We start from the raw sequence: 26,429 nt of genomic DNA, 5'->3' as shown, positions 1-26,429 counted from the left end.
CTAAGAATAACACTCACGTCAAGCTATATTTTAAGATTGTGCTCAACAACCTTAAATACAGACATCTTGATGTTTAAAGCATCCGCAGTTTTTTTGTTTTTATCTCTGTGTTTAAATTCAGTTGTTTTAAAAACCTTGCTTTAAAATTTGTAAGATAGATTGTTAATTTTTTTAAATCAACAGAATCAGCAGAGTTGGAGTTAGAGTTACCTTTTACCAAGTCCAAAAGTCAGACATTGGTCGAACCTCCCCCACACCCCCCGACATAATAGCAGAGTTCAAAAAGGCTGCCAGCCACAACAAATAGAACAAAGCCCACACACTTCAAAGCTACAGCAACCAGTCACAGTCCCCGTTATCATAGGATGTTGGGAGATACACCAGAGCAGACACTGGAGCGGAGGCACCATGATTCTTACAAGCAGGATGAATTTAAACCTATTTTCTAAACATCCAGATAGGTGGCTTGTCTAATCATATACAAGCTGCTGGGCATGCATCTGCTTTAAAAAATGTTTAACTAGCTTGTCCGTAAAGTGAGATGAATTTTGAAAGTTAACTTTAACAATGCTGACCAAAGGCTACAAAAGTTAGTTCAAGTGCAGTTTGCATTTTGTTGCATTCAGGGCCTCCTCGGCTATAGTTACTGACTATACAGTGTACGCCAGTGCCTTGTACATGTACTGTTTCTTCGTATGGTTGAGGGAAAGCAAGGTCAATTTCACCAGCTCCCATCTCTTTCATTACCAATACTGGCTGCCCTATCAGGTCGGCAGGTTTGTGGGTACACATTTCAAATGTAAAGTACTTTAAATTAGAGTGGTTGCTATTTATGGAATTCTCAATATTGTCTGGCAATACAGCACTGATGAATAATTTAACAATAATTTAGCTATACAACAACATTAAAAGGTGCAGTTGGTGTTAAATGTGTGTTAATTATTTTATCAGCATTCTATATTCATCTACCAGGTGAGAATAAAGCACCTAGGATGTTGTTAACATCCTTGATAGTGTGAAATGGCACTTATGCTGTGTTTAGACCACAAAAACAATACACAAATGCTGGTGATCAGGAATTTGTCAGAAATACTGCTGGGCAAATTCTATAGCACTGATGGCAAATACACATTCTGTTTAAAACTAAATGTTGTATTGGTAGATTTCACCAAATCAGGTCATTAATTAATTCCCCCTCCCATTCATTCAGAGTGGCCTTCCTCCTCCCACCCCACCCATCCCCACTTTACACTTTTCTTCAGTTTCAGCTCCCACTCAATGCTGTAAAATTAGTAAAAAAAATTAAAATTAAAAAAGACCAGAATTAATAAAATTAATTAAGAATAATTCAGAGGCACAGAATACAGCAGTGTTCAACTCCCTACAGCAGTAGGCTCATTGGGCAAGCTATTGTTATTGATGGGGACACTTTAAAAGTCAAACACTTCCTATATCTTGGCAATTACATTTCAAAGATCCAGCAGAGAATCAGCTGTACCAGCACAGCCTTCCAAAAATTGCACAACTGGGTCCTCAACAACAGAGATCTCCATGAGAGAAAAAAGGGCTTTAGTGTACAATGCTGTTATTGTCACCATCTTTCTATATGGCAGACACACTTGGGTCGTGTACCAAAGGCATCACCAGGTGCTGGAGAATCACAATCATGATCATGCAAAATCAGCTCCACAGGTCTAGGCACTATCTGCATACCAAATAATCAGCTTCCAAAGCAGATCCTCTTTTCACAACTTAGGAGTAGCACACCAATGCAAGGAGGGTGGAGGAAACATTTTAAGGGCACTCCGAAGGCCCCAATGAAAAGGGGGTAAGTTGTCAGTGCCGAGTAGGAACATGTCACAAACCGTACCATGCAGTGGCCCCTCATTCAGCAAGCTACACAAGTTAGAAACTGACCACAAACTCTGCGGCGGAGCAGTGACAAAGCAGGAGAGCGAGCAGAACCTAGCTCAAGAGTCTCCGTTCCTCAGGGCAACTTGTTCTCGATGTCCAAAGACCTGTAGCTCCAGGATTGGCCTGCTGAGTCACCTGAGAACACTCAAATCGTGACACCTGGCAGACATCATCCTTGTTTCGAGGGACTGATGACCACAATGATTGGGCAAGAGCTGGGAGCCAGAATCAGACAATTATTAGCCAGTGGCCAAGGCCATTGCAACAAAATCCATTTGTGTCCTCATTTGATGTCCTCACAGTTTCTGGCAAGAATCATCCCTGCACAGAATCAGAATGGAGAACCCTGACTGATTTAAATTCTCTCCTTGCTCTTGTAGTGCCTGGTGAAGATCATTTAATACAGCAAAAACTAAGCACTGAACCTGACACCTTTGGTCTGTATGGCTGCATTTCACACATGGCACGTTTACCAAGCATGCTATTGCAGGAGTTGCTTAGTGATCAAAAAAAGTTTGGGGTGTCAGAGACCAGGATAGTTGGCTCTCAGCTGCTGAAATGGGATTTTAGGAGTCTGCATGAAGTTTTTTTTTAAAAATTAAAAGAATGCAACACTCATTCCTTGCAGGGAAAGGGGGTTCAATTGTTTCAAGGCACCAAATACAGAGGCAAAGGTTTGACAGCTAAACAGACCGTCTTAACATGAGAGCTGGGGATATGAACCAAGTCAGGGTATCAAATTTCCCCAGGGATCGAGGTGACCTTCATATCAGCTGGGTGCCACTTGAAAAGATACTGAATACCAAACATGCAAGAACATGGCACTGTCGAAGTGAAACAACATATCAAAAGACTAAAAGAGGTACTGGCCCAGTTTTGCCGTGAAGTTTGGAAACGTTTCTCTTGCCCTGCTCAAAGGGAAAAAATTTATAAGGACGAGCCAGTGCAAAAGAAATAACTGTGGAAAGCCAAATCATGTGCTTGAGATGAGTAAACAGAAAGAGCCCAGTGTTTCATTGTATGACTGCAAATATCATGTGAATCATTTGACTTTATTTAAAAAGTGAGAAACACTTTCTCCCTTCAGTACCCTTCCATGTGGTTTACCAGACAGATCAGATGGAGATATAAGCTCTTTTACAACTACTGCAAGCTTAGTTTTGCTTCCTGATCTCAAGATCAAAATGTTTCCCTAGAACAGGGGGCATACAGGTGATTTGCCTACAGGCTAGCATGCAAACCAGCTTGGCAAAGGAGAGTCTCAAAGCGAAGGAGAGGATGAGTGATCAAGCAATAAAGAATTGTATTTAAAAGCATTTCTTCTTGTTGAAATGTCTCAGAACTTCCCACAATTTCCCCCCACCCACAGTGAATGAACAAATTTGTATTTACATAGTGCCTTTTAGGATCTCAAGACATCCCAAGTGTTTATACGCAATGAAGTTTTTTTTTGCAGTATAGTAATTGTTGTAAGGTAGGAAATGCACCAGTCAATTTGCATAAAGCAAGATCCCACCGACTTGCCTTGTGTAGGCAAGTGTCCAGCCTTGTGTAGGCAAATATCCAGCTTCTGTTTAGCAGCTCACTTAATAGCACTAGAGAGACGAGGAACTTGTATTGTGGACCATCAGACACAAGCAATGCCCAACATCAGCTGCATAAGGCACATCAACTGTTACACTGACAGAAGGTGCAGTTATAATGGAGAAATTAATTCCTGATGGCAACACTCCTGCTTCATACCCAAACATGGGGCTCCCTGCCACTGGCAACCATCCCATTCAAAGCACTACTCAGACTGAGCATCAGGAAAGGCTGTCGTATGAACTTTAGCATCCTACACCCATGTCAGGCAGCTCCCAACCATTCCAGCACTCTATTCTTAAAAGCAGAATTCCTTCGGAGAGTGACTAGGCTACTAATGTTGAGTCAATTGTATCGTACAAAGGAATATATCCATGTCATAACTGCTGCTGACACAAAGGCCAACATGCTTTCATTTAATTTTAAAACAACTTGCTTCAACCTACAAAATCTATAATTAAGATAATAGGTTGAACAAAAAGCAACTTGAAAGCAAATTTTGAAAAAATGCAACAAACATCCCTAATAGGACCAAAAGAAGTTACACTAACAAGTTATCTGGTATCAGTAATTTTTAAATACTTCAACAGATTGTACAATGGAGCCTTGAATCAGCTATAAAGAAGGGGATCCCTGACAGATAATGGGCTCTCTGGAACTGTGGTCAGCTGCTAGGGGCAGACAGACGCCCTCGTACATGTAGCCCTTTCCAAACTTTGAATTAGTTTAGAGCAAGGATTTGCTACATGTAATGTGAGGCCACGTTGAAGAATGTATAGGGGAGTAGAGAACATCTTCTGCTAAATTGCTGTCATTACCCTCCTATCCCCATTCCCATTACATATGGTTCTCAGATCAGTCAACTCAAGAGCAACTCAAAGATTTGGAGAGAGAAATGACACAGAACAAAATACAAGGGGTTCCTCCACACCCAGAACAGTTCATCAGAGCACTCCTCTCCATTCCCGAGACTGCAGACTGCTATTCTCCCCATTCTTACAAAAATTCAGATACACGAAATAATGAGTGTGCTGAATTTCCACTGAACTGCAAAACAGTATTGAGGTTTTAAACTGTGTATTTGGTAGCAAGTGCAAATTATTCTAAAACCCATCCTCTGATCGTCACTTTAGGAGATGAACTGAATCCACTTGGAGCCAATCTCACTATGAGCATTACCTGCTAAAAATCTTAGCTTCCTGTTCCTCCCACAGACCAATTTTGAAATAAGAGATAACCTGCAAATATTCACGCAAGCAACTTTCCAAATATCCAGAACTAATTAGAACAGCCCATGAAGGTAAAGCAACACTGCTCTATTTGTGCCTATATTTCTCACTCTTTGCTTTGTTCATGGGCTGGAGGTGGAAAGGGACAGGCTGGCACCTTCAACTTACTGGTAGATAAATAAAACCGCCAAAAATCATTGACTGGAGCTGCAAATTAATGGCAACATTAAATTTAAATTTCATAGATTGCAACAGTGACTACACTTTCAAAAGTATTTCATTAGCTGTAGAGCGCTTTGAGGTTTCCCGAAAGGCATTATATAATGCCAGTCTTCACGTTCTTTCACACAGTCCACAAAATTGTATTTTGCACAATTAGGGCGACAAAAAGCTCAACAATCTAGAACCATGCTACAAAGACCAGGAAACAAATTCAGTTGGTGTTGACTTAGCTGATCTCAGCTGGGTTGGGGTTGTGGCAAGGGCACTACAATTGACCTCAGCTCCCCTAATCACATAGTAGAAAAATAATCCATCGAGAACACAGTTGAAGGAGGAAGGCAATTTACATCCATGAACTATAACCCAACAATGTGCAAACAACTTTGGGGAGGGAAGAGGGTGATCAGAAGAGAGAAAAGAGGAAACGGAAGGATAAGGGGTTGACAGAGAGGGAGTGAGTGTGGGAAGAAAAAAAAAACTTCTGTCCGTTTGAGCCAATAATCCAAAAAAAATTTACATCCCTTTTCTTAAAGTGTGGAAATTCATTCTGGTATTTGTGTCCTGCAAGCATCAGCATCCCTACCACACATTATACAAGAGGACATATGAGCTTTAAGTATGTGCGGCCTATGTAACATTGAGAAAAACCAATCACAAACCCATCATAATCCTATCCTCAACCAGCATTTACATACGACCACTCTTCCAGGTAGCATCCAAGATAGAAGACCCTGGATTATCTTCATTGTCCCAGTCCAAAAACACCATCAATTGTGCACTAAATCAACTAACACAGCACAGACAGAGGATTGCCAAAATACCAGGATCAGTCTGTATTTGTACTGGTTTATTTGGAGCAAACAAAAGATCTTTTCCCCTCTTTCCAATATTAAAATTAAGTGAACAAATGCCAACTATAGCTAGAATTCAACTGTGGGATTTCCAGGCAGTGTTATACTGCGCTTTTTAAGATAACGATGCTGCCCAGGCTGTTTTTACAAGCCCCTCCCTCCTTTTCTTTATTTCTGAAGAAAAGTGTATCAGATGACAGAGTTGATCAGTTTTTCTTAATTACTTCAACAACCCTTCAAAATTAAAACAATGAGTACAGTTGGACCAGTACACAAATTCTAAATTCTGAGCCACACGAGGTGTCCATTTAACTATTTTACTTGAAGACACCCAAGTACTTGAGCTCAAAGAAAAATCAACTGAGCGTGAAGGAAGCCTTAATTCAAATAAATGACTTGCAGCAAACACTTACCTTGACTGGGGTTTCATGGTGTCTGTGTTTGGACTGAACATTTGCTTCCCCCTTCTCAAACATCATCTTCAAGCTGTTCAGTGGGACGTTAAACTTCTCAATTTTAGGGGAGATTGTCAAATCTTGTGCTGTTCCATTCTCCACTTCATTCCCCTCTTTCAAAAGCATTCTTTCCATCTTTAACTCAGCCTGGCCTTCACTCTCTATCCCAGGATATGGAAATCTGCTCAAGACCCCTGGGCTCCTGGGAGACTTGACTCTTATGGTGGTCTCCGAATTTTGATCCGACTCACTTAGAGGCACAAAGCTGGCGTCTGCTTTTGGGCTGACAGCAGCAACCTGAGCCCGGGAATCTGCACGATTAATTCTGACAGGCGACTTTTGAGGCACTGGCTGTGCTGGGGGATTTTCTGGAATTTCCCACTTCTTTTTCAAGATGCTCAATGTCCCTTTCCTCAGAGTCGGGGGAAGATTTTCAGTGTTCTGCAGGAAGACAGAATTTGAAACCCATTACAGAAAAGGAATGCCCACAACATGGATTGAAAGTTTTGTTGTTGCTTTGCAAACAGGAAATAGTGTGCGTACACACACACAAAGCACTGGTGACACGTATGTGTGTGTGTGTGTGAGTTACTTAGGCAGCTGCAACCATTTAACTTGTACAGGCATTTCTCCCCTCAGGGTATAGCAGAAAGTCAGGAAACTAAAGCAGGAAATGATAAAACAGCAGGGTTTCCTTATAAGGAAAAAGGAAGAACAATGAAGGGAATTGTTAAAGATTTCTCTTATCAAATTAAATTAGTACATAAAATGAGGTTTTACTCAGTGTAATCTAAAATGAAAAAAAATTGTATTCGAGGGAAACTTGGTAGCACTAGGATGACCTGGTTTCAAATTTCTAGCAAAGAGATTCCAACTTTGCAGTTTCAATTTTAGGAGAGCAGTGTTATAATACTCCCCTCATTTTATATTCTCACTTAGAACCTTTCTCCCAGCAGCAATCACAAACTACATATGCACAAAACAAAGTTGTCTGTGTTGCTGCTGGACAAGTTGCCAGCTTTAGATTTGCCAGGATAGTCAGCGGTGGGTTAACAACCTGAGCAGAAGACTTTACTTATCAACAAGCCTTTTAGCCAACATTGGATTTCCAGTTTCTCACCAGATGAGTTGTTTTTCCTAAAAATATAATTTCCAGGATATTTGCGACACTGGCAAGGAGCCATTTATTGCTCATATCTAACTACTTTCAGAAGGTAGTGATGGGCTGCCTTTTTATATGGAAAGAGTCAACATAGTGTTGGACTGGAGCCATGTGGAGGTCAGACTGGGTAGGGGTGTTAGGTTCCCTTCCCTGAAAGGAAAGGACAAACTTGCATTTATATAGCACCTTTCACAACCTCAGGATATCCCAAAGCGCTTTACAGCAAGTATAGCTACTGTTATAATGTAGGAAAAGCAGCAGGCAATTTACACAGAGCACAGTTCCACAAACAGAATATAATCATATTTTTAGCGATGTTGGCTAAAAGGATAAATATTGTTCAGGACACTGGAGAGAACGTCCCTGCTCTCCTTCGAAATATAGCCATGGGATCTTTTACATCCACGGCCTTGGTTTAACACCCAGTGCAAAAGGCAGCACCTCTGTCAGTATTGCATTGAGTATTAGCCTGGATTATGCATTCAAGCTTCTGAAGCAGAATTTGAACCCAAAAGCTCCTGACTCCAAGGCCATGTCCCCTCTAATTATTTTTTGCTGAAAAAAAAGAGAAACATGTCTAAGCTTTTGATCTTGCACTCATCAGGACACTTGCAAGAATACCAATAATAGATGGTGTTGCCATGGGATCCCCTCTAGGCCCAGCTCTCTCAAACATCTTTGTTGGGTTCCGTGATAAGTGTACCTTCGTTGCAATGACAGCTAACCTCCTAACCCTTGCATATTTCCGACATGTGGATATGTTTGCGATGTTTAAATCCGATACTGCGTGTAACAATTTCCTTACATGTCTTAATGGGCTTCATTGTTGCACTCAAATTCACCTATGAAATGGAGCAGTTGAATGAACTCCCCTTCCTTGACGTACTAGTTGAGAACTCTGCAAGGGGGTTCTCTAGCGTCGTCTACCACAAGCCTTTCTTCACTGGTCAATATATGCGTTGGGATTCTTACAGTCAACACGCTAAAAGATTGGCCTTATCAGCAACCTTGCAAACAGGGCCCAAGCCATTTGCTCACTATGCAAGTTTGATGCTGAAATAGGGCACTTCAAAGGCATCCTGCAGGATAATGGCCACCCTGATCAGATCATTTCACGCTGTATATCACGCAAACTTATGAACGGGCCTAAGGCCGTCACTTTCTGCCCTGAAAAGTGCCCAGTCTACCTCAGATTACCCTGGAAGGGAAAGGTATCTCAAAAATTTGAGCAACAGGTGAAGCTAGCTGTTTCACGCTGCGACAATGCAGTAGCAACATGCGTGGTATTCGCCACTGAAAAGGATGCTGCCATCAATCCAAAAATACATTCTGCCTATCACACAAATGAATAATGTGGTATGTGAATTTCAATGCCAGTGTGATGCTAGGTATGCAGGCCATACATCCCAAAGACTGGCGGATCATATCAAACAGCATGTCCCAGCTGCTGTTCGCAAAGGGCAGGTTACAGACCGTACCTAACCAACCCGTGCTTGCAAAACTCAAAGCACAGTGTCCATCATTAAATGTGATTCTGCGACTGGACAACGTTTGCTAAATAATCCTCAGTGTGCTAAGAATTACGCCGACAACCAATTAAGATTATCAATTGTGTTCACAATGAGGCACATTTGCATGTATTGGAAGTTACATATATTAACACACAGGGCCTGTTCTTTGCAGACGGAAAAAACATGTACATACACTGCACCTGTTTCAGCTAAACAAAATAGGTGACAAGCATTTGCTGGCTCATTCCTCAGGGCAATGCCTTGACCAGAGTCTAGCTGCGTAGTTCAAATTTCAAACAATGCTTGGCAGTTAACTGTCAGTCACTATCAGTGGTGCATCCCCATGTCAAAACCACTTGCCAACCAATCAGTGCACTCTTCACATACAGTAGAAATTGTTGCTTTCCCCTTATATTAGTATTCTTGCAAGTGCCCTGATGAGCGCAAGACAAAAAGCTTAGACATGTCTCTTTTTCAGCAATACATAAGTTCTGTACTACCAAACAACTATAATTATTTTTTTGTTGTGCGCGACCTATTCATTTAATGTGGGTCCTTTAAATTGTTTTGTGCAACCGTGCAGTAAATTAGAAGGGACTGACTTGTGCTTGGCCTGCACAGGAACTTTCAGGTTGCTGAGCGGCTTAGGTGGAACAATGCTCAGAAGGCATTATGACAATCAACCATGAGCAGAGTGCAGATGAGGCAACCACCTATCAAGAGGGAATGGGAAAATTTCCCCTCCCCTAGCCAGTTTTATTATGAACTTTACTCTGAGGACGCTGGGGGGTCATTAATGAGGCCAGAGCTCTTCACAGGGACCCCACATCCTTCAATCTAGAAGGGCAGAAGAGCATACTTTGATAGTCTTCATCCTATCTTTAAAAATAAGCACATCACTGCAGCAAAGGCAGTGGAAGCAGGTTCAATAGTAACTTTCAAGAGGGAATTTGATAACTAATTGAAAAGAAAATTGGCAGGGGAGTGCGACTAATTGGTCAGCTCTTTCAAAGAGCTGGCACAGGCATGGGTTCAATAGTCTTCATGCTGTAAGAATCTATGAAAAGGTACAGCTACATAAATTTGAAATTGAGCATCTTCAGTAGCTGAGTGAGTAACGCTACTAACTGGTATAAAGGTACATCTCAGAAACCCAAAGTTGGCAGGTCCCGTCCACAACAAGTTCACAACAGCCAATTTCAACCAAAGCAGCTTCTGGCCTTGGGCTAGAGAGGGGAAGATCAGATGGGATTCTCAAGCTTGAGCAGCTATTTAATAACTCCCACTGCAAAGCAAGTGTGAATAAGGAATCAAGCTCCACAGTGATGCCAACCTTTACTATGGAAGGCAATAATCTAGGGTTTAAATCACAGCCCACTTCTGGTGGAATACCAGAGGTGCAGCTAATGTCCTTGAAATTATACCCAAGGGCTAGGGAAGGGTGCTGGGAAAATTGAGGGAGGAAAGGGGAAGGGAAGAAGAGCATTGTAGCGTTAGGTATATTTGACATCAACAATTCTTGCTTTCTACAATGTTCAAAATATGGTGGTTACTGCTGATGCATCACTCTAGCACTGTAAAACAATGAGTAAAGCTCTACAACAAATTTTGAACAAATGGTCATTTCACAGTACAGGACTTGAGTATTGCTGAGAAAAGACATGCTATCAAAGCTTTTTGTCTTGCACTCATAAGGACAACTCAAGAATACCAAACGTAAAGGGGACAACAACTTATATTTCATGAGAACAGAGTGCTGATTGGTTTGCAAGTGGACTCTAACTGGTAGAGGCATTGCCATGGAGAATGCAGCAGTTAACTGATGACTGCATATATTAACACACAGGACCTTGTTCTTTGCAGACACTAAAAACATGTACACACATTGCACCCGTTTCAACTAAACAAAATGGGCAACAGCCATTCTCTGATTCATTCCCCAGGGCAATGACCAGAGTCAACCTGTCTGGTTTGAATTTAAACAAAGCTTGGCAGTTAACTGTTGGTCATCAGTTAACTGGCACATTCTCCATGGCAATGCCTCTACCCGAGCCCACTTGCCAATCAATCAGCACTCTCTTAACATGCAGTATAAATTGATGTTCCCTTTACATTTGGTATTCATGCAAATTGCCTGATGAGCGCAAGATGAAAAGCTTTGGCAACATATCTTTTTTCAGCTATAATCAAATTTTGAACCACTACACAAGATCAAGCAAGCTATGCCAACTGTCAAAGAATGACTACTTTTACAACATACTAAAACTGCATACCCTGTGCCAAAGGTTTGCAGCTGAACTTTCTCCTGTTCCTACTAGATACTATACAGAACGACAGAGCTGTGCAAGGGCTAAATCAATAGTTCAAAGATTCCAGGTTCAAACCCAGTTTGTCAAGTTATCTTCAGCAGTAGCAGAAAGGCACAACTGGCCTCAGCAAAAACCCAGAGTTAGAGGAAGCCATCCAATAACACTCATGTGGACACTGGGCAAGGATATCTGCCAATGCACACACCCATAAAAAATTATCTACTTGTATCAAAGAGAGTTCTTTTTGTACAACTAATTTTATGCTGCACAATATGCTAGAGAATAATAACCCCCAAATGTAGAATACCCTGGCCAGGCTTCAGAATCTGCTCTTGCCACAACTTGCCCAATGAATCTTTATAAACATGCTAACCCTCACTGCAAAAGACTAGTAGAATATACACTCCTTATGTCCCCTGCTCCAACAATGTTGCACATTGTTTCTCAAGCTCCACAGCAAGCCTCTTGCTAGAATCCTTTGTCTGGCTCAAAGAATTTTATACAAAATTCACATTTTTCCAAAACCTCTTAGGTTTGTCCAAAGTAACGTAAAGGATTTAATACCTATCTAGGCTATACCAGTAGTCACAGAGTCTTAGTAACATTACACAAGAGTCATCTATAGCTGAAAAAGCTCTCAAACAACAAATTCAAACTAGTAACATTACACAAGAGTCATCTATAGCTGAAAAAGCTCTCAAACAACAAATTCAAACTGGCACAATCCCAGAACATCTTGTAGATGTAAAGTTCAGTTGTTACAGCTATGCTTTATGCTTGGTTACTCATTTCCTGTCATCACATCGTTTACATAATGGACATACAGTAAGCACAGTGTTAACACAGCAGGCTTCAACCAACAAAGGCTGCTAATTGAGTAGAGTTGGTCAAGTGGAACAGTTAAGGCCACTGACATAATAAGTCAATGACATCATTGATATGTTGGGGCATTCATTTATATATGGTAGACTGGGGTGATGGATTGCAAAAACACACCAATTCTCTCTACCGCGATCTGTTGATCTTAGATATTTAAGATATAGAAACAGCTTTTGCCCCTTCTGAAGGCAGGGCTCATGCAGGGTACAGTTCCACTACCATCCTACATTTCAATCAGTCAAATGGTACCCTTCTTGCACAATTCTAGGCAACAGATCTTGAAAGGATGGGGGCATCATAACGCTATCCTCACCAACAACCAGCATTTTCCAGCAGAACTAATTCAGCCAGAATTAAAAATGTACCTTGGGAGCTCGGGACTGGAAAATATAGATTCAGCATCAAAGAAAGGCAGCAGAACCATACCTGGCAACTAAAGATTCATAACAGAAGTAGGCCATTTAGCCCCCTTGCATCTTTTCCAGCATTCAATTAGGCTATGGTTGGTTTGTATCTTAACTCCATCCAGCTGTCTAGGCTTCTTGATAGAACAACTTCAATCAATTAAGGAAAATGAGAAATAGACACGAAAAGTATATGCAGAGTTTAAATATCCTCATCAAAATACTAAAACTTTACACAGATCTTATAGATACATAGTCTGGCTTTGCTTACTGGTTCCCAATACTACATTCTTGAACAATGATAATCAGGTGTCTGAAGGATATCCAATTAAGCTTGTTGCAACAATTCAACCTAGAAATTCCTGTTTATTAAATTCTGCCTGACATTTTTAAAAAAAAAAAATAGATATAAGCCGGAAGAATAAAAAGGTAGCCCCAGTAGCTGCTGTGATTGCTATTTGATTAATAATTTATAATTAGACACATTACTTGATGTTATCTCCTAAACATAATCCTCAAAAGGTAAACAAATTTAGTATTGAACATTAGCACTAACTGTACCTGCTTGCAATTCATTAACACCAGGTGCTTATAGTCCTTTTATTTTACACACAGACAGTTTGAAAGAGAAAAAAATAGCCAGATAAAGCCTGTAGGAATTAAAAGGGATTATTGGATAAACTGGGATTGAGGTCCACCTCAGAAATTTAACTCTTCAACTCCAAATGGCCACTTAACCTTGTGAATTCAACAGAAGACCCAGACAAAAACATTTGCACTTAACAGGAACTAAAAGATCCCTTTAATGGGTTTATTTTATAAAGGGTCTAGGACTCAGTGGGAGAAAGGGGAGTTTGTGCTAAATGGGAGCACAACTGACTGACCTCAACTAGGGTTACATTTTGTAACTCCTAACCACTTACGTCAAAAATTCTTAATTTTTTTTTTTAAAAGCTGTTACTGAATAAACGAGCAATTTCCCAACATCCAACCATTGTGCTTCTCTGGTTTTTTTAAGCAAACATTTTTGGAATTTAAAATTGAGAAATAAAACTATTAATTTTCCCTCCTGTCAATCTTTTTCTCCATTTTTCTTTAGCCCACCACCCTCAAAAAGGTGCTGACCTTTACTCTGTCTACAGTTCCACATGTAGAAGTCACACACTGTTCAAGTTTCTTTGTATGTCATAGATAAGTGCTAACAGGCACAGGCTATTGGGCATCACAAGCGAGCTTGATCCCATCTTCACCAAAGAATCACACTAACATGGGTCACTGGACAGCCAACAGGAATACTGGCCAATTTTCACTTGCCTATTTCAGCAGGCTTGAGATCATTTGTAGCATCTCTAAATATCATAAATTAACTCAGCACAGCTCAGGAACCAAATCTGGAATTCACCTGGTCCGTATGGCTTAGCTACTCACTGATCTAATTTAGGAACCTGATTTTTGGAAGCCAGAAATTAACTTAGCCTCTTCCCCTCTGTTAGTTTTTAGTTTTCCTCCGAAAAAAAATATTCAGAAAGAAAAATCTTACTCTTCAACACGCCACCAGGTTCTCATTTAACTTTGTTATTTGTAACAAGGAAGCTTAGATTCTGCAAACTATTTTGACAGTTTCAACTGTGTCAATTAGCACAGAATCAGTCAGTCAGTCTCTGGAGCAGCTTTTTGCCCAGTAATTATTTTTGCGAGGCAGCAGTTATATATAGTTCAACTCCTCTGCATTGGATGCTGGTGACAAAATAGGGTTCCTCACTTTTGGCCCATTTTTGATTTCAGTGTCTCCTGCCAACTCAAGATGGCCACTGATACCGGTCTGCGTATACACAGAAATCCAAAGATGTCACTGCTAGAGCCTGCAGTCTGGGCCTCAGTGGCAGAAAGGGGGAGTGATTGTTTCTAAGCTCTGTGTCTCTCTCTCAGTAACCTAAGTGGATAGTAGGTTACTGTGAGTGTTAGACCATATTGCCTTGTCTAATACTCTCAGCACCTGAGACAGTTTAGAAACACTCACTAACATGACTGCAGTAAAATATCCCACAAGGAAAAGATTTGTTTCTCATCTGTAAATCCTTCCCTTGTAACCCCCTGTAAAAGGAGTTTTTAAAATTCATCACTGCCAGTCCAGGATAGAAATTCACAACATTCTCTCCTCCTGTAGCCATTGATGACCATGCATGTGCCCTGCTGCACACTGCCACCCATAAATATGACGACCATTAACCCGGGCCTGTCATCAGCATACAACTGCACATGCAGCCGTTGGCAGCAAGCGCAGCCTTTTGGTTTTGTTTCCAGTATTTGTAGATCCATCATATTGATTATAAAAAAGGTGTTGTGCAGGAATTTCAATCCTTTGGTCTGTTTGGGAGGGAAAATTTAGAGATACAAGATGTGGCAGAGAACAAGGTGTGCAATGCTGCCAGGCAGCAAGCTGCAGTGCTCTCAGTTCAAAGAGGGAGTAGAGTCCTGCTTGCACTGCACAGGGATAAGTGAAACATTACTCACTTCCAACATTTGTGCAAACTACATTAGCCCTCATCTCCGTGGCTTCAGGCAGTTTTTAAAAAACTCAACCTCACATCATTGTCTTTCAATAGCACAACCCAATTAACAAACATTATGAATGATTCTTCTTGGGTCAATGCAAATATATCCTATTGACCAGTCAAGCAGGTGCTCTGATGAAACTAACTGACTCAGGCCTGCACATCTAGAACAAATCCTGCCAGAACATATGACAAGGTTAGGAGAATGGAACTACCTACAGGACAGTGGGCTTTGAGAAGAACCACTTACTGATCATGCATATTATAATTCCTGATTAGCGAGAGCACACTCAAGAGCATAAAAAACTCTGCTACATTCCAATAGCATGCATTTATTTTTGGATGCCAAGTGCTCATTGAACAAATCCTTCTCGCTGTATATCCTCTGCACATGCAAAGAAGCAAAAACAAACCACTTAAGCAATCTGAAAATGCACCTACCCCTTTTTTTCGTTCACTGCTTGCTTCCTCTGCTGCCTTCTGATACCTGAGAGCAGAGAGACTGGGATTAATATCAAATATGCAAGGAAGAATGTTGACACAATAGGATGCTGAACACCTAATTAGACCTAATGAGGTGGGATTTGAGGTGCAAACTGCACAAATCCAGCACTTACACTGTTTGCTCAAAAGCAATAGTCACACGAAGATGTTTCAGAATCCCTCCTCTCCTTTTGGTCTGTTTTTGACAGCTATTTTGAGTATGAGTGCAAAAGATTTGGTGGGGTGGGAGAAACATGGGGAAAGGAGATAGTTTCCAAAATCCTGGTCTATGGCTCTCAACGAGTGATTGCTACAATTGACCTTCTGTGTCCTGGATTTAAGTGGAGGAAACAAATTCAGGTTCCAGCTGCAGTTAACCGCACAGGTACAATTTTAAACCAGGGCAACAAGCAGGAGCCAGACCAAGCTTTGCTGTGATGTCCCTTGAAATTGGCAGTCCAAAGCCTCAAGACAAAAGAACTTGGCTGAGGAAATGCCAGTACAGTAGTCCCAAAAATCCCTCCTTGCTTCATGTTGGATTGGATACAAACATGGAATTCCAACAATGTTTTTAAACAGCTTTTACCAACAACAAAAAAAAATTCACTTCTCCCCTCACACAAGATTGGTGACATCATGATTAATCAAATTTGCACATTAGACAACAAAAGGACACAAAGCGATGCCATCCACAGTCCAATAGCTAGCCAGCACATCCAATTAGGGCTAAAGCATAAATAAGACCATAAGAGGTCAGAGTAGTAGGCCATTTGGCCCATCAAGTCTGCTCTGCCATTCAATGAGATCATGGCTGATCTGACAATCCTTAACTCCTGCCTTTGCCCCATAATCCTGGATTCCCTTACTGATTAAAAATCTGCCGATCTCAGCCTTGAATATACTAATGACCCAGTCTCTATTGCCCTCTGCGGTAAAGATTCACGACCCTCAGAAGAAATTCCTTCTCATCTCTGTTTTAAATGAGCGCCCCCTTACTCAGATTATGCCCTCTGATCCTAGACTATCCCACAAGGGGTAACAACCTCTCAGCATCTACCCTGTCAAGCCCCCTAAGAATCTTATGTTTCAATAAGGTTATTAAGCTCATTCTTCTAAACTTCAATGAGTACAGGCCCAACCTACTCAGATTTTCCTCATAAGAAAATCCCTCCATACCTGGGATCGACCTAATGAACCTTCTCTGGACTGCCTCCAAAGCCAGTGTATCTTTCCTTAGATAAGGGGACCAAAGCTGTTCACAGTTTTCTAGGTGTGGTCTAACTAGTGCTTGTATGGTTTTAGCAAGGCTTCCCTATATTTATACTCCATTCCCTTTGAAATAAAGGCCAACATCCCATTTGCCTTACCTATTACCTGAACTTGTATACTAGTTTTCTTGTGATGCATGCACAAGGACCCCCAAATCCCTCTGTGCTGCAGCTTTCTGCAGTCTTTCTCCATTTAAATAATATTCAGCTCCTCTATTCTTCCTGCCAAAGTGCATCATCTCGCATTTTCCCACATTATATTCCATCTGCCAAGTTTTTGCCCACTCACTTAACCTGTCTATATCCCTCTGTTGACTGTCATCCTCACCACTTGCCTTTCCACCTACTTTTGTGTCATCCACAAACTTGGCGATAGTACATTCATTTCCCTCATCCAAGTCATTAATATATATTGTAAATAATTGTGGCCCCAGCGCTGATCCCTGTGGCACTCCAATAGTTACAGATTGCCATCCTGAAAATGCCCCCTTTATCCCAACTCTGTCTTCTTAATTAGCCAATCCTCTATCCATACTAATATACTACCCCCAACACCATGGGCTCTTAATCTGATTAAGTAGCCTTATGTGCAGTAATTTATCAAACGCCTTTTGGAAATCCAAATATATTACATCTACTGGCTCACCTTTATAACAACACTTAATAACACACTTTAAAAAAGGTATTAATGGCCAATTGCTGCAAGGAAGCCAACACCTTCAGGATTGGAGGGAAAGAGGAAAATAAATAAACACAAGAGATATTTTTTAAAAAACCACAGGTAGGGACTGCCACGGTTAACTCTTTTAGAAACTCAATTGTTGTGTATATCTGATTCCACAATTCATGTGTTTTAGAGGTTTAACTTTTAGTTTTAGGAATATAACTTTTAGGTTGGAGATGAAAATGTTAAACGCAAGTTAAAATGGAAACACTTGGTTGAGGAACTGATAGACTTGGGGTAATTACAGTTCAGTTTGAGTGTTTATTTAATGAGGTCAGGATTGGAAATGAAAAAACCTAAACAATGACCCATCTTTTAAGTTTGTAATAGAGCCAAGTGGTCTACAGTTGTCCAATAAAAGATTTAAATTATTTATGTAGTTCCAAGATAAAAAGTTAAAAGCTAGTTGGTATACAAGAGAGTTCCCTTGGTAGGGCTAGCAAGTCTGGAGAAAGCGTTGTAAATTTCATTAGAGACATAAGTTATTAATACCAGTCACAGAATCACAAGGTGTGTCTTGAAGGTACAGTAATTAGTTTGCATTTCTGTTTGCAACATCCCAAAATATGTCACGTTGCCATGGAGATAGGTTGCAGGGTTACCCTTTTAGGTGGAATTTATCTGTTTGTCTTTTTGCTCATAGAAACAAGCAATCAGCAGTTCAGTTTGAGAACAGGCAGAGACAGTTGCAGCTCATTGAGTTTGTTTTGGGGGGGGGTGGGGGGATAAATGTTAGCCAGGTCTGCACCTTAGGCAGAGAAAATACTGACTTTATTGTTCATTGCACAGAATGCGGGTGGGAGTTCAAGTTCACTTGGGAGTTTGTGAAGGGAAAAGAGCAAGAAGATTTCTTTCTCTAGCTCCAAGCTAGGCAAATCTACAATAGCCTTCACAGTGAAAAGCATTTAGCCTGGTCACAGTTGGAGTTGTGTATGCAGTCAGTTTGGAGAAGGCAGAGAAAGGAATTTGCCAAGAGATATGGAACAGCTGCGAGCTAGACGAAGAGAGATATTAGAAGCCAGGGGTGTTTCTAATTTTTGTTAAGTCACTGAGCAGGAATTGTGAGTGAAGCTCAGGCTTGAGCTGAAAAGCTCCAGACATTACACTGCAGCTGTGGAAAAACTTGGAGTTGGTCCCAAGGAAGTGAAGGACCCGTTAAGTAGCCAAAGCCATTGTGCAGGGGTCAAAGTGGAAAGGGAAAGGTTCAGTTGAGGATTTTAGCTTAAAGTATCTGTGGTTGTGTTTTATTGTGCGAGTATAAGGAATTACCTGAGATAGTTGTGTTTGCTTTTAATTTAACAATAATTTTTTTAAAAAAGTTCTTTTTGTTTAAAAACAATTTTGTGGCATAATTTCTTTCATTCAATCACTGGGTGTTCAAGTTTCTCTTCAAACATTAATGGTCTCCATCAAGATCATAACTCGATACACTGATATAGTTTCATGAAACAGCTGTTTCGGAGACCATTAATTCTGAACAGTTTATATGTTACATGCAACCTTAGACACTACACATTCTACATTATATTGTATTTTTAACACACAATCATCATGGATGCTCAAAAAGGAAGCATCCAACTATTAACTTGGTGATGGTGTATAGTATTCTGCTCAACAGGGTGAGGGACAATGCTGCTAAGTAATGACAAATTTACCTTTCTGCACTCTATCAAGAAGGAAAAAAAGTTAGGCAGTAAATCTCATCAACTCGCTTGTGCCGAGAACAGCCTACCTTTTCAATGCCAACTCTAGCTGTGCATATGGGTGGCAACTTGGTGCAAGGTTCTAAGTGCAGACACATGACCACTGGAACCTGGGTTGAGGCTATTCAATCTCAGCACATTCAGAACAACTGTATCCTTCAGTTTAAGAATGTGGGTTCAAATTTGTGCTAACCCAGTCCACCAACCAGACTCCCAAGATAGCCAAAAGGCAAAAACATCACATGGCACACAAGGAATACAACCAACCTTTTGTGTACCTAAAAAGCTATTTATCACAGCGAATGTAGAATGTACTTACTTAGAAAAACGTTCCCTGAGGGCTGCTGTTCCTCTTTTATTAACTATAGATAGCTCTTTGGCAGTAATCCGCAGGGATTGCGAGGCCCATTGCCCTCTGCTGAATGGTGATCGCTCCATGCCCTCTAGGTTTGCCTGCATAAAAAAAAGTATATAATGAAATACATAGCACTGATACTGCTATACAAACGGCAGGGGCCGGGCGGGGGCGGGGGGGGCCTGGTTGTCACGTGCAAAGTGGTTACACCAACAGCTTGCACTTATATAGTAAAATATCTCAAGGTACTTAATTAAACCAGAGTTTTTGATGGATCCCTGCTGATCTAAATGGCTCAGTGCAGCTCCAAGCATTTAACCAACAAACACAGCCTCCGACTGTGATATGAAATTAACATTTTAATAGAATCCAACACGTGAACTTTAGAAAAATCCTACAACATTTTCAAGCTATAGACCATGGCTCCATCTAACCAACTCATTCAGTTTCCTACATGACTTTGGTCTTGTCTTCTTTTGACCCTTCCAGTTTCTGCCTCGAATACTGTTGCTGCTTCCTCTACATGAAAAAATGTCTGAAATTCTCACTTTCCAAATGGAAGGGGAGATAGTCACAATTTTAAATTAAAAAGTGCACTTTTCTATCCCCAAACCACACCCCATTACTAGTCAAGACAATAAGTGCTCTCAGATCTCCTTTGTCCTTTTTAGCAACTAGTCTCTTGAGGGGTAAAAACGCCAGCCTAAACAAGTGCCAGTATGAAAGCATGCTTAATGAGGAAACTTCAGACATGAATTGATTTCTTACTACCTGTACCACAATACTACTGGTTTAAATTTCCTTCTAAATGTACTATTATGCAGCCATTTGCAAAGCAAGTAGAATTTTGGCTTCCTCCAATATCCTGGTGCCACACTCCACATGCGTCAACTTAATTCCAATGTTGATCCACAGGGCTCAGTTTGGGGGTGGGTGGTGGTTAGGGGAAATGGGTGAGGTTGGCTACTGATTTAATTTAGGTCAACAGCAACAAAATCTCATCATACATCTTTAAAAAAAATTAACCCAACAATTGGATTGACACCCTGCACTTTCAGCACAGCAAGTGTTAATAACCTGTATTGCAGCAATTGGAAGCATTACTGAAAACATTCTTTAATGTTGAGTACATCCATTTAATGGGATCATATCCGCACATTTCAACATGTTGATCTCTGGCTGGCCATACATTAAGCAATCAATCCCTCATCTGGTACAGCGACAAAGGGTTCAATTGAAAATACAACCAATGCCGACAAATTACTCTAAAACAAAAACAATATATTTTCTTTCATTAGAAAAAGATAAAGGAGTTAAGAAGCCAGCTCACCCACTCAATTTAATCAAATCACTAAATGTAAACTGAGATACAAGTGAAACACTGCCCTTTACAGTAAGCAATTTCTGTAATCTTAAAAAGAAATCATGTTCAGACAAGTACTACCTGAAGTTTTGCAAAGTAATGTTCACACAGTTAAGAGGAACCACCCAATATGGCTCACCCAAAAAAACCCTTAGGGTTTCTAAAGACTCAAGGAAATTAATGTTTGATACTTCCGATAAAGTCATTCATTATCTTTCCCCAGTGACCAGGGAAAACCCATAGAGGCCCAGAATAGAAAAGCAGTTTCAGGGCACAGAGGAATGGAAACATTTTGGCTGGTCAGCTTGGTGATATCCACATTTTGAGCTGCTGCAAACCCATCCAGCAACATTAAAACCTACGGCTTCAGGCACCTTCCTTAATCTCCACTGTGTGTCCAGTCAGCTCCTCTGAAGTGCCCCGATGCGCTTTGCTTTATTGACAGTGCATGGCATTGTAAACTCCTTGCTGGATTAGTGTCACAGTTGCCCTTTTTGACGCACAAGTGTCAGGGTTCATGTGCAACATTTGGTGAGTGCTGGCAGGCAATTTTATCCTGAAGGGTAAAAGCAGATCCTGAGCCCTGATGTCAGCACATTTGTAGCAGAGCCACTAAAACGTGATAAAAAGCTGAATGCTGGGCTAAACCTTTCCCCTCACGAACCCAAAGCAACTGTAGTGCCTCTACTGCCACCTCAACAGAACAGATCCTACTCCCCCCCGCCGACCCTGCCCAAACACCAATCAGGACATTTCTGGTCTGCTTAGCCACCCACTGGACCAATTGCTAATGTGTGTAATTCAATCTTCATCCAGAGGGAAAGTCTCCAGAAAAATTATTTTCTCCCAACATCAAACTAAAGAACATCCCAAAGTGCTTTCCAGCCAAAAGTGCTCATGTAGTCAAGTACAAAATGCATTCACTCTGGAACTACATGCATTGGAATGGCAAAGTGACAAACTTCCTTGTACATACACATTTGTACCTCATTGCCATCAAGTCACAATCTGTAAATCTGGATAGAATTAATTACATCTATCTCAGAGGTGGCTAAAGGTGATACAAGAGAATTTCTTCAGGATATTACAGCACTTGTATCCTACATTGGCTCCTTTTCAATCCCTTCAATGCTGATTCCAGCTCAATTAGTTGAGAATTAAAAAAGAACCCCATTGCAATAGTACACTTGACATTGTGCTTGAAATGCAGACACATTGCATAGGAACAGTGCTTAAATAGAAGTGGAACAAAAGCCAAGGGTTCGTTAAACAATAATCGCATATGTAAATGAGTTTGAGCGCAAAGTCCCAAGTAAGTGCCCATCGAAGTTCCAGGTCATTACCATTCAACTGTGTAAAAAGTTGAAAAAGTTAATCCCGAGCACAAGTCTCAAATTGCAGAACAAGGGACATTGGTGTGGGGGGGGGGGGGGGGGGGGGGGGGGGGGGGGGGGGGGGGGTATGGGAGAGCCGAGAGCAGCAGGGCGAAGGCATTGTATTGATATTATATCTTTGACTGACTGAAATTGGGCTCATGGGTACTGACGAAGCTTCCCTGCTTAGCTATATTTTCTATCACCCACCCTGCCCAAATCACTGCAGTAGTGGTTTGTATCTCGCCACCAAATAACACCTTGAACTGTTTTTTTCCCTCTGGTATCTCCCCTCTATTCCTTCAAGTGCCTCACTTTGTTCCACCTGTTTTGTCTCTCCACCCAACCCCACCCTCACCCCCATCCCACATTCTTTGTTCTGCAACTTGAAACTGTGCTCAGGATTAACCTTTTCTACTTCACTCAAGTCTCTTGTTTACCCTGGGGAATCTCCATCACACCTCACTTCAAGTCTGAAGAGTCCAGATTTTTCTCAACTCATTCCTCAGCATTTCCTGCCACTCTCTAGGTTTGGATGTTTCACACCTTAGTGACCACAGTCAAATACAGTAGTCAAGGTGTGGATTGATAAGAATACTGTACACATTCTGCAGGAAAGCCTCAGAGTTGCACCCTGTTGATCTGCTAGTACAATTCAGCATTCTGATTGCTTTATTAATCTGCAATGACTAGATATTATCGTGCAGAGTCCATCATTTCCAGATTTTTCAACCACTGCCCTGGCTCATTCAACTGTGTTCCCTCACTTCCTTTTAATATGCACGACCTTGTAACTCTTTCGAGTACAAACCCATTTCCATCTGTTTCAGATGAAGTTATATTGTTTCATAGTTTGCCATTGTGAGATTTGAACTCTTGATCTTGGGGTTACAAACCCAGTACCATAACCACTTGGCTATTTAGGCCAAGCTGCACGACCTTGTACTTACACTGAATTTCATCGACCATAGATCTTCAATTTGCAATTTTTATTCTGTAACTCTTCAGCTGCTCTGACCATCCTTTAAATTTAGCATCACCTGAAAATGCAATTAACTGCGAGTGCCTGAATCTCAGTAATTTATGTAAATCAGAAACACAGCAGCTCCAACGCTAATCCAGGGGGCACTTCACTCAGTACATTAACTTGTATCACTCCCCAGCTACTCACTTCTTTAAGCACTTCCTCATCTATCTTCAAATTTCTCCTACTCCAATTAAGTTAGCTAATTGCAGCCAGGTTGACAGTACAGGTGCTACAATTGACCTCAGGCTTGGCCTAAATAGCCAAGTGGTTATGGTACTGGGCTTGTAACCCCAAGATCAAGAGTTCAAATCTCACAATGGCAAAAACTATGAAACAATGTAACTTCATCTGAATAGGAACAGATGAAAATGTGTTTGTACTCGAAAGAGTTACAATTGACCTCAGCACACCCTGATGGCTGTGCAGCCTTCCCTTCCCAATCATCTGCCATCATACATAGTTGTTAGGTGCAGCTGACACATTAGAAAGGATGTCAAGGCATGAGATTTACCAGAATTATACCAGAGATGAGGGACTTCAATTATTTATAGACTAGAGAAACTGGGGTTGTTCTCCTTAAAACAGAGAAGGTTAAGAGGAGATTTCAAAATCATGAACAATTGTTTTCATATCATAATAAAAGAATAAATTGTTTCCAGTGACAGGAGCTGGTAACTTTTTAAACAAACACCATGAGCTAGTGTGATCTGGAATGCCTTGTCTGCAAGGGTGGTGGAACCAGATTCTTTTATTCATTCATGGGATGTGGGCGTCACTGGCAAGGCCAGCATTTATTGTCCACCCCTAATTGCCCTCAAGAAGGAAGTGGCGAACTGCCTTGTTGAACTACTGCAAAGATGCTGCCACAGTGCTGTTAGGTAGGGAGTTTCAGGATCATGACCCAGGAATAATGATGGAACAACAATATATTTCAATTCAGGATGGTGTATGATTTGAAGGTGGTGGTGTATTGATGCACCTGCTGCCTGTTCTTCCAAGATGTAGAGGTTGCAGGTTTGGGAGGTGCTGTCAAAGAAGTCTTGGTGAGATTTACAGAGTTATGGGGAAGAGCAGGGGAGTGGGATTATTTGGATAGCCCTTCCAAAGAGTTAGCACCAGCATAGTGAGCTGAATGGCCTCCTTCTGTGCTATATCATTCTACAATTCTATGACAGGATTGGGTTCAGCTGTGGTATTGTTAGAGTCAAGTCAGTGGCTGACACTTACCCGTGGGCCTAAGGTAAGAATTGGCACTTGAGCAAAGTAGTAGAGACCATGTACCACAAGCATTTTTTTTAAATTTAGGGGTACAGTGACATAAATAACTGGTCTTCTAATAGATGTAAAAAAAAAAGTGGTTACTGCAATGCTACATCTATTTTCCTGCAGTCAAGGCTTCCTGCCTAGCCCTTCAGATTGGAAAATAACCAGAAGTGTGTGTAAAGGGTCAGGGCAGTCAGGATACATTACAATATGCATCACCCTGGCAACAGTTAAAACAGGGCATGGGTCAACTATCTTATCTGCTCTAACATTTTGCCGTGTTCTGGCCATTGGAGTAAACAATTCGCACTCTTGCACAGATCACAGTAAATCCTCTGCATTATCACAATATAGTCACTGCTAATGCATTGAACATATTGAAAGTCACGGTATATCAGGCTTAATGAGAGGGTTATAACCGAGTATGGTTGAAGATTAAGCCATACAGGCCACAAATCTAAGCTCAAATCATCTCATCCTAAACAAAGAGATGCCCTTCTAATAATTTGGAAATTAGCAGTCCATATAAAAATTCCCTGCTTATGATTTAGCATCAGCAACAGAATGTCAAATAGACTGACAAGAGTTTCAGTATGTACAATTGGAAGCACGTATAAACACCCCAGCGGAAATTTAACTATAGAAATATGTACACAAACATATTTGTGGCACCTTTAATCTACTAAAAATGTCCCAAAGTACTTCCAAGGAGGTTGACAAAATTTGACACTGAGTCACACGAGGAGATTAGGACAAATTACCAAAAGCTTGGTCAGAGGTAGGTTTTAAGGGAGCATCTAAAAGGAGGTAGAAAATCAGAGAAGTTTGGGAAGGCACTCAAAAGCTTAGGGCCTTGGCAGCTGAAGGTACGGCCACCAGCGGTGAAGCAATGATGAGCCAGAGATCGGCTGAAGGCCAGAACTGGAAGAGCGCAGATATCTCAGAGGGCTAGAGGAGGTTACAGAAAAAGGGGGGAGAGGCAAGGCCATGGAAGGATTTGTAAACAAGGACATCCCAAACTGCCCAGGGGCAGACTATAGCCACCAGTATTATCAGTTTTGTGCAGCTCAAAAATTTTCCCTCCTTAGAAAACTGAAGTTTGGAAAATAAGAAAAAGTACAGTATTGTATTGCTGTGTGTTTCATGGTTCAAATTGCTATACTGCAAAGCTTTATAAACCCATTGTTCCATGAAATAAGGTAAGAAGGTAAGAACAAGGACACAAAACAGCATCCAGATTCTATCCCAGGTCTGTGCAGAGTTTGTGGACCTCAGCCATATATTTGCAATTAGTTTCAGCATCCCTGAGGACCAGGCAAGGATAAAAACAGCCAGTCATCCTGCTCCTGATTGCCATCCAGTGCTGGAAAACAGTACGTCAGGCACTTAGAATCGGACAAATTTATCTCGGCTCACACAAAGAATTACCACTCCTTTAAGGCGTAGGGAGGCTACCAGCACCCAAGAATTGTCCATCAGGATGGATCAGCGACTTTGTCTATTGTGGTTGGAGAGGCGGGGGGCGGGAGGAAAAAAAAGCGGAGAGAGAGAAAAGAGGGCAAAGCAAAAAAAAGGTTGAATATATAAAACAAAACTTAGAAAGCAAAATGAAGAGTTTCACATAATGGGGTGGGGTGGGGAGAGGGAGGGACGAAACAAATATCAAACAAAAATGAAAGACATTTTAAGTAGTTTGTCACTTTAGTTTTTAATCTGTATGTCCCTCTGCATAGCACGTCAGTCTCTGAGCATGGGATAATTAGGTAACTGCTCCCATTCTAGGTAGTGACAGTGC

General features: G+C 41.1%; 1 protein-coding gene across 7 annotated transcripts in view; it reads right to left on the bottom strand.

Annotated features, from left to right (window-relative positions):
* LOC121273273 (LIM domain and actin-binding protein 1-like) overlaps positions 1-26,429 on the bottom strand; it is a 127,955-nt gene that overhangs the window by 35,210 nt on the left and 66,316 nt on the right. For 6 of the 7 annotated variants that reach the window (XM_041180321.1, XM_041180320.1, XM_041180325.1 and 3 more), the window contains 3 exons: positions 19,573-19,706; positions 15,517-15,562; positions 6,214-6,696 (listed from right to left, as the gene is read on the bottom strand). In XM_041180321.1, coding sequence (XP_041036255.1) covers positions 6,214-6,696; positions 15,517-15,562; positions 19,573-19,691 — 648 coding nt within the window. In that variant the 5' untranslated portion in view covers positions 19,692-19,706. The remainder of the gene's footprint in view (positions 1-6,213; positions 6,697-15,516; positions 15,563-19,572; positions 19,707-26,429) is intronic. The other variant, XM_041180327.1, reaches the window with a different exon arrangement.

Source organism: Carcharodon carcharias, chromosome X (assembly GCF_017639515.1).
Source record: "Carcharodon carcharias isolate sCarCar2 chromosome X, sCarCar2.pri, whole genome shotgun sequence".
Lineage (NCBI taxonomy): Eukaryota > Metazoa > Chordata > Chondrichthyes > Lamniformes > Lamnidae > Carcharodon > Carcharodon carcharias.
The sequence above is the reverse complement of the archived record's forward strand: the minus strand, read 5'-3'. Positions and strand labels throughout refer to the sequence as shown.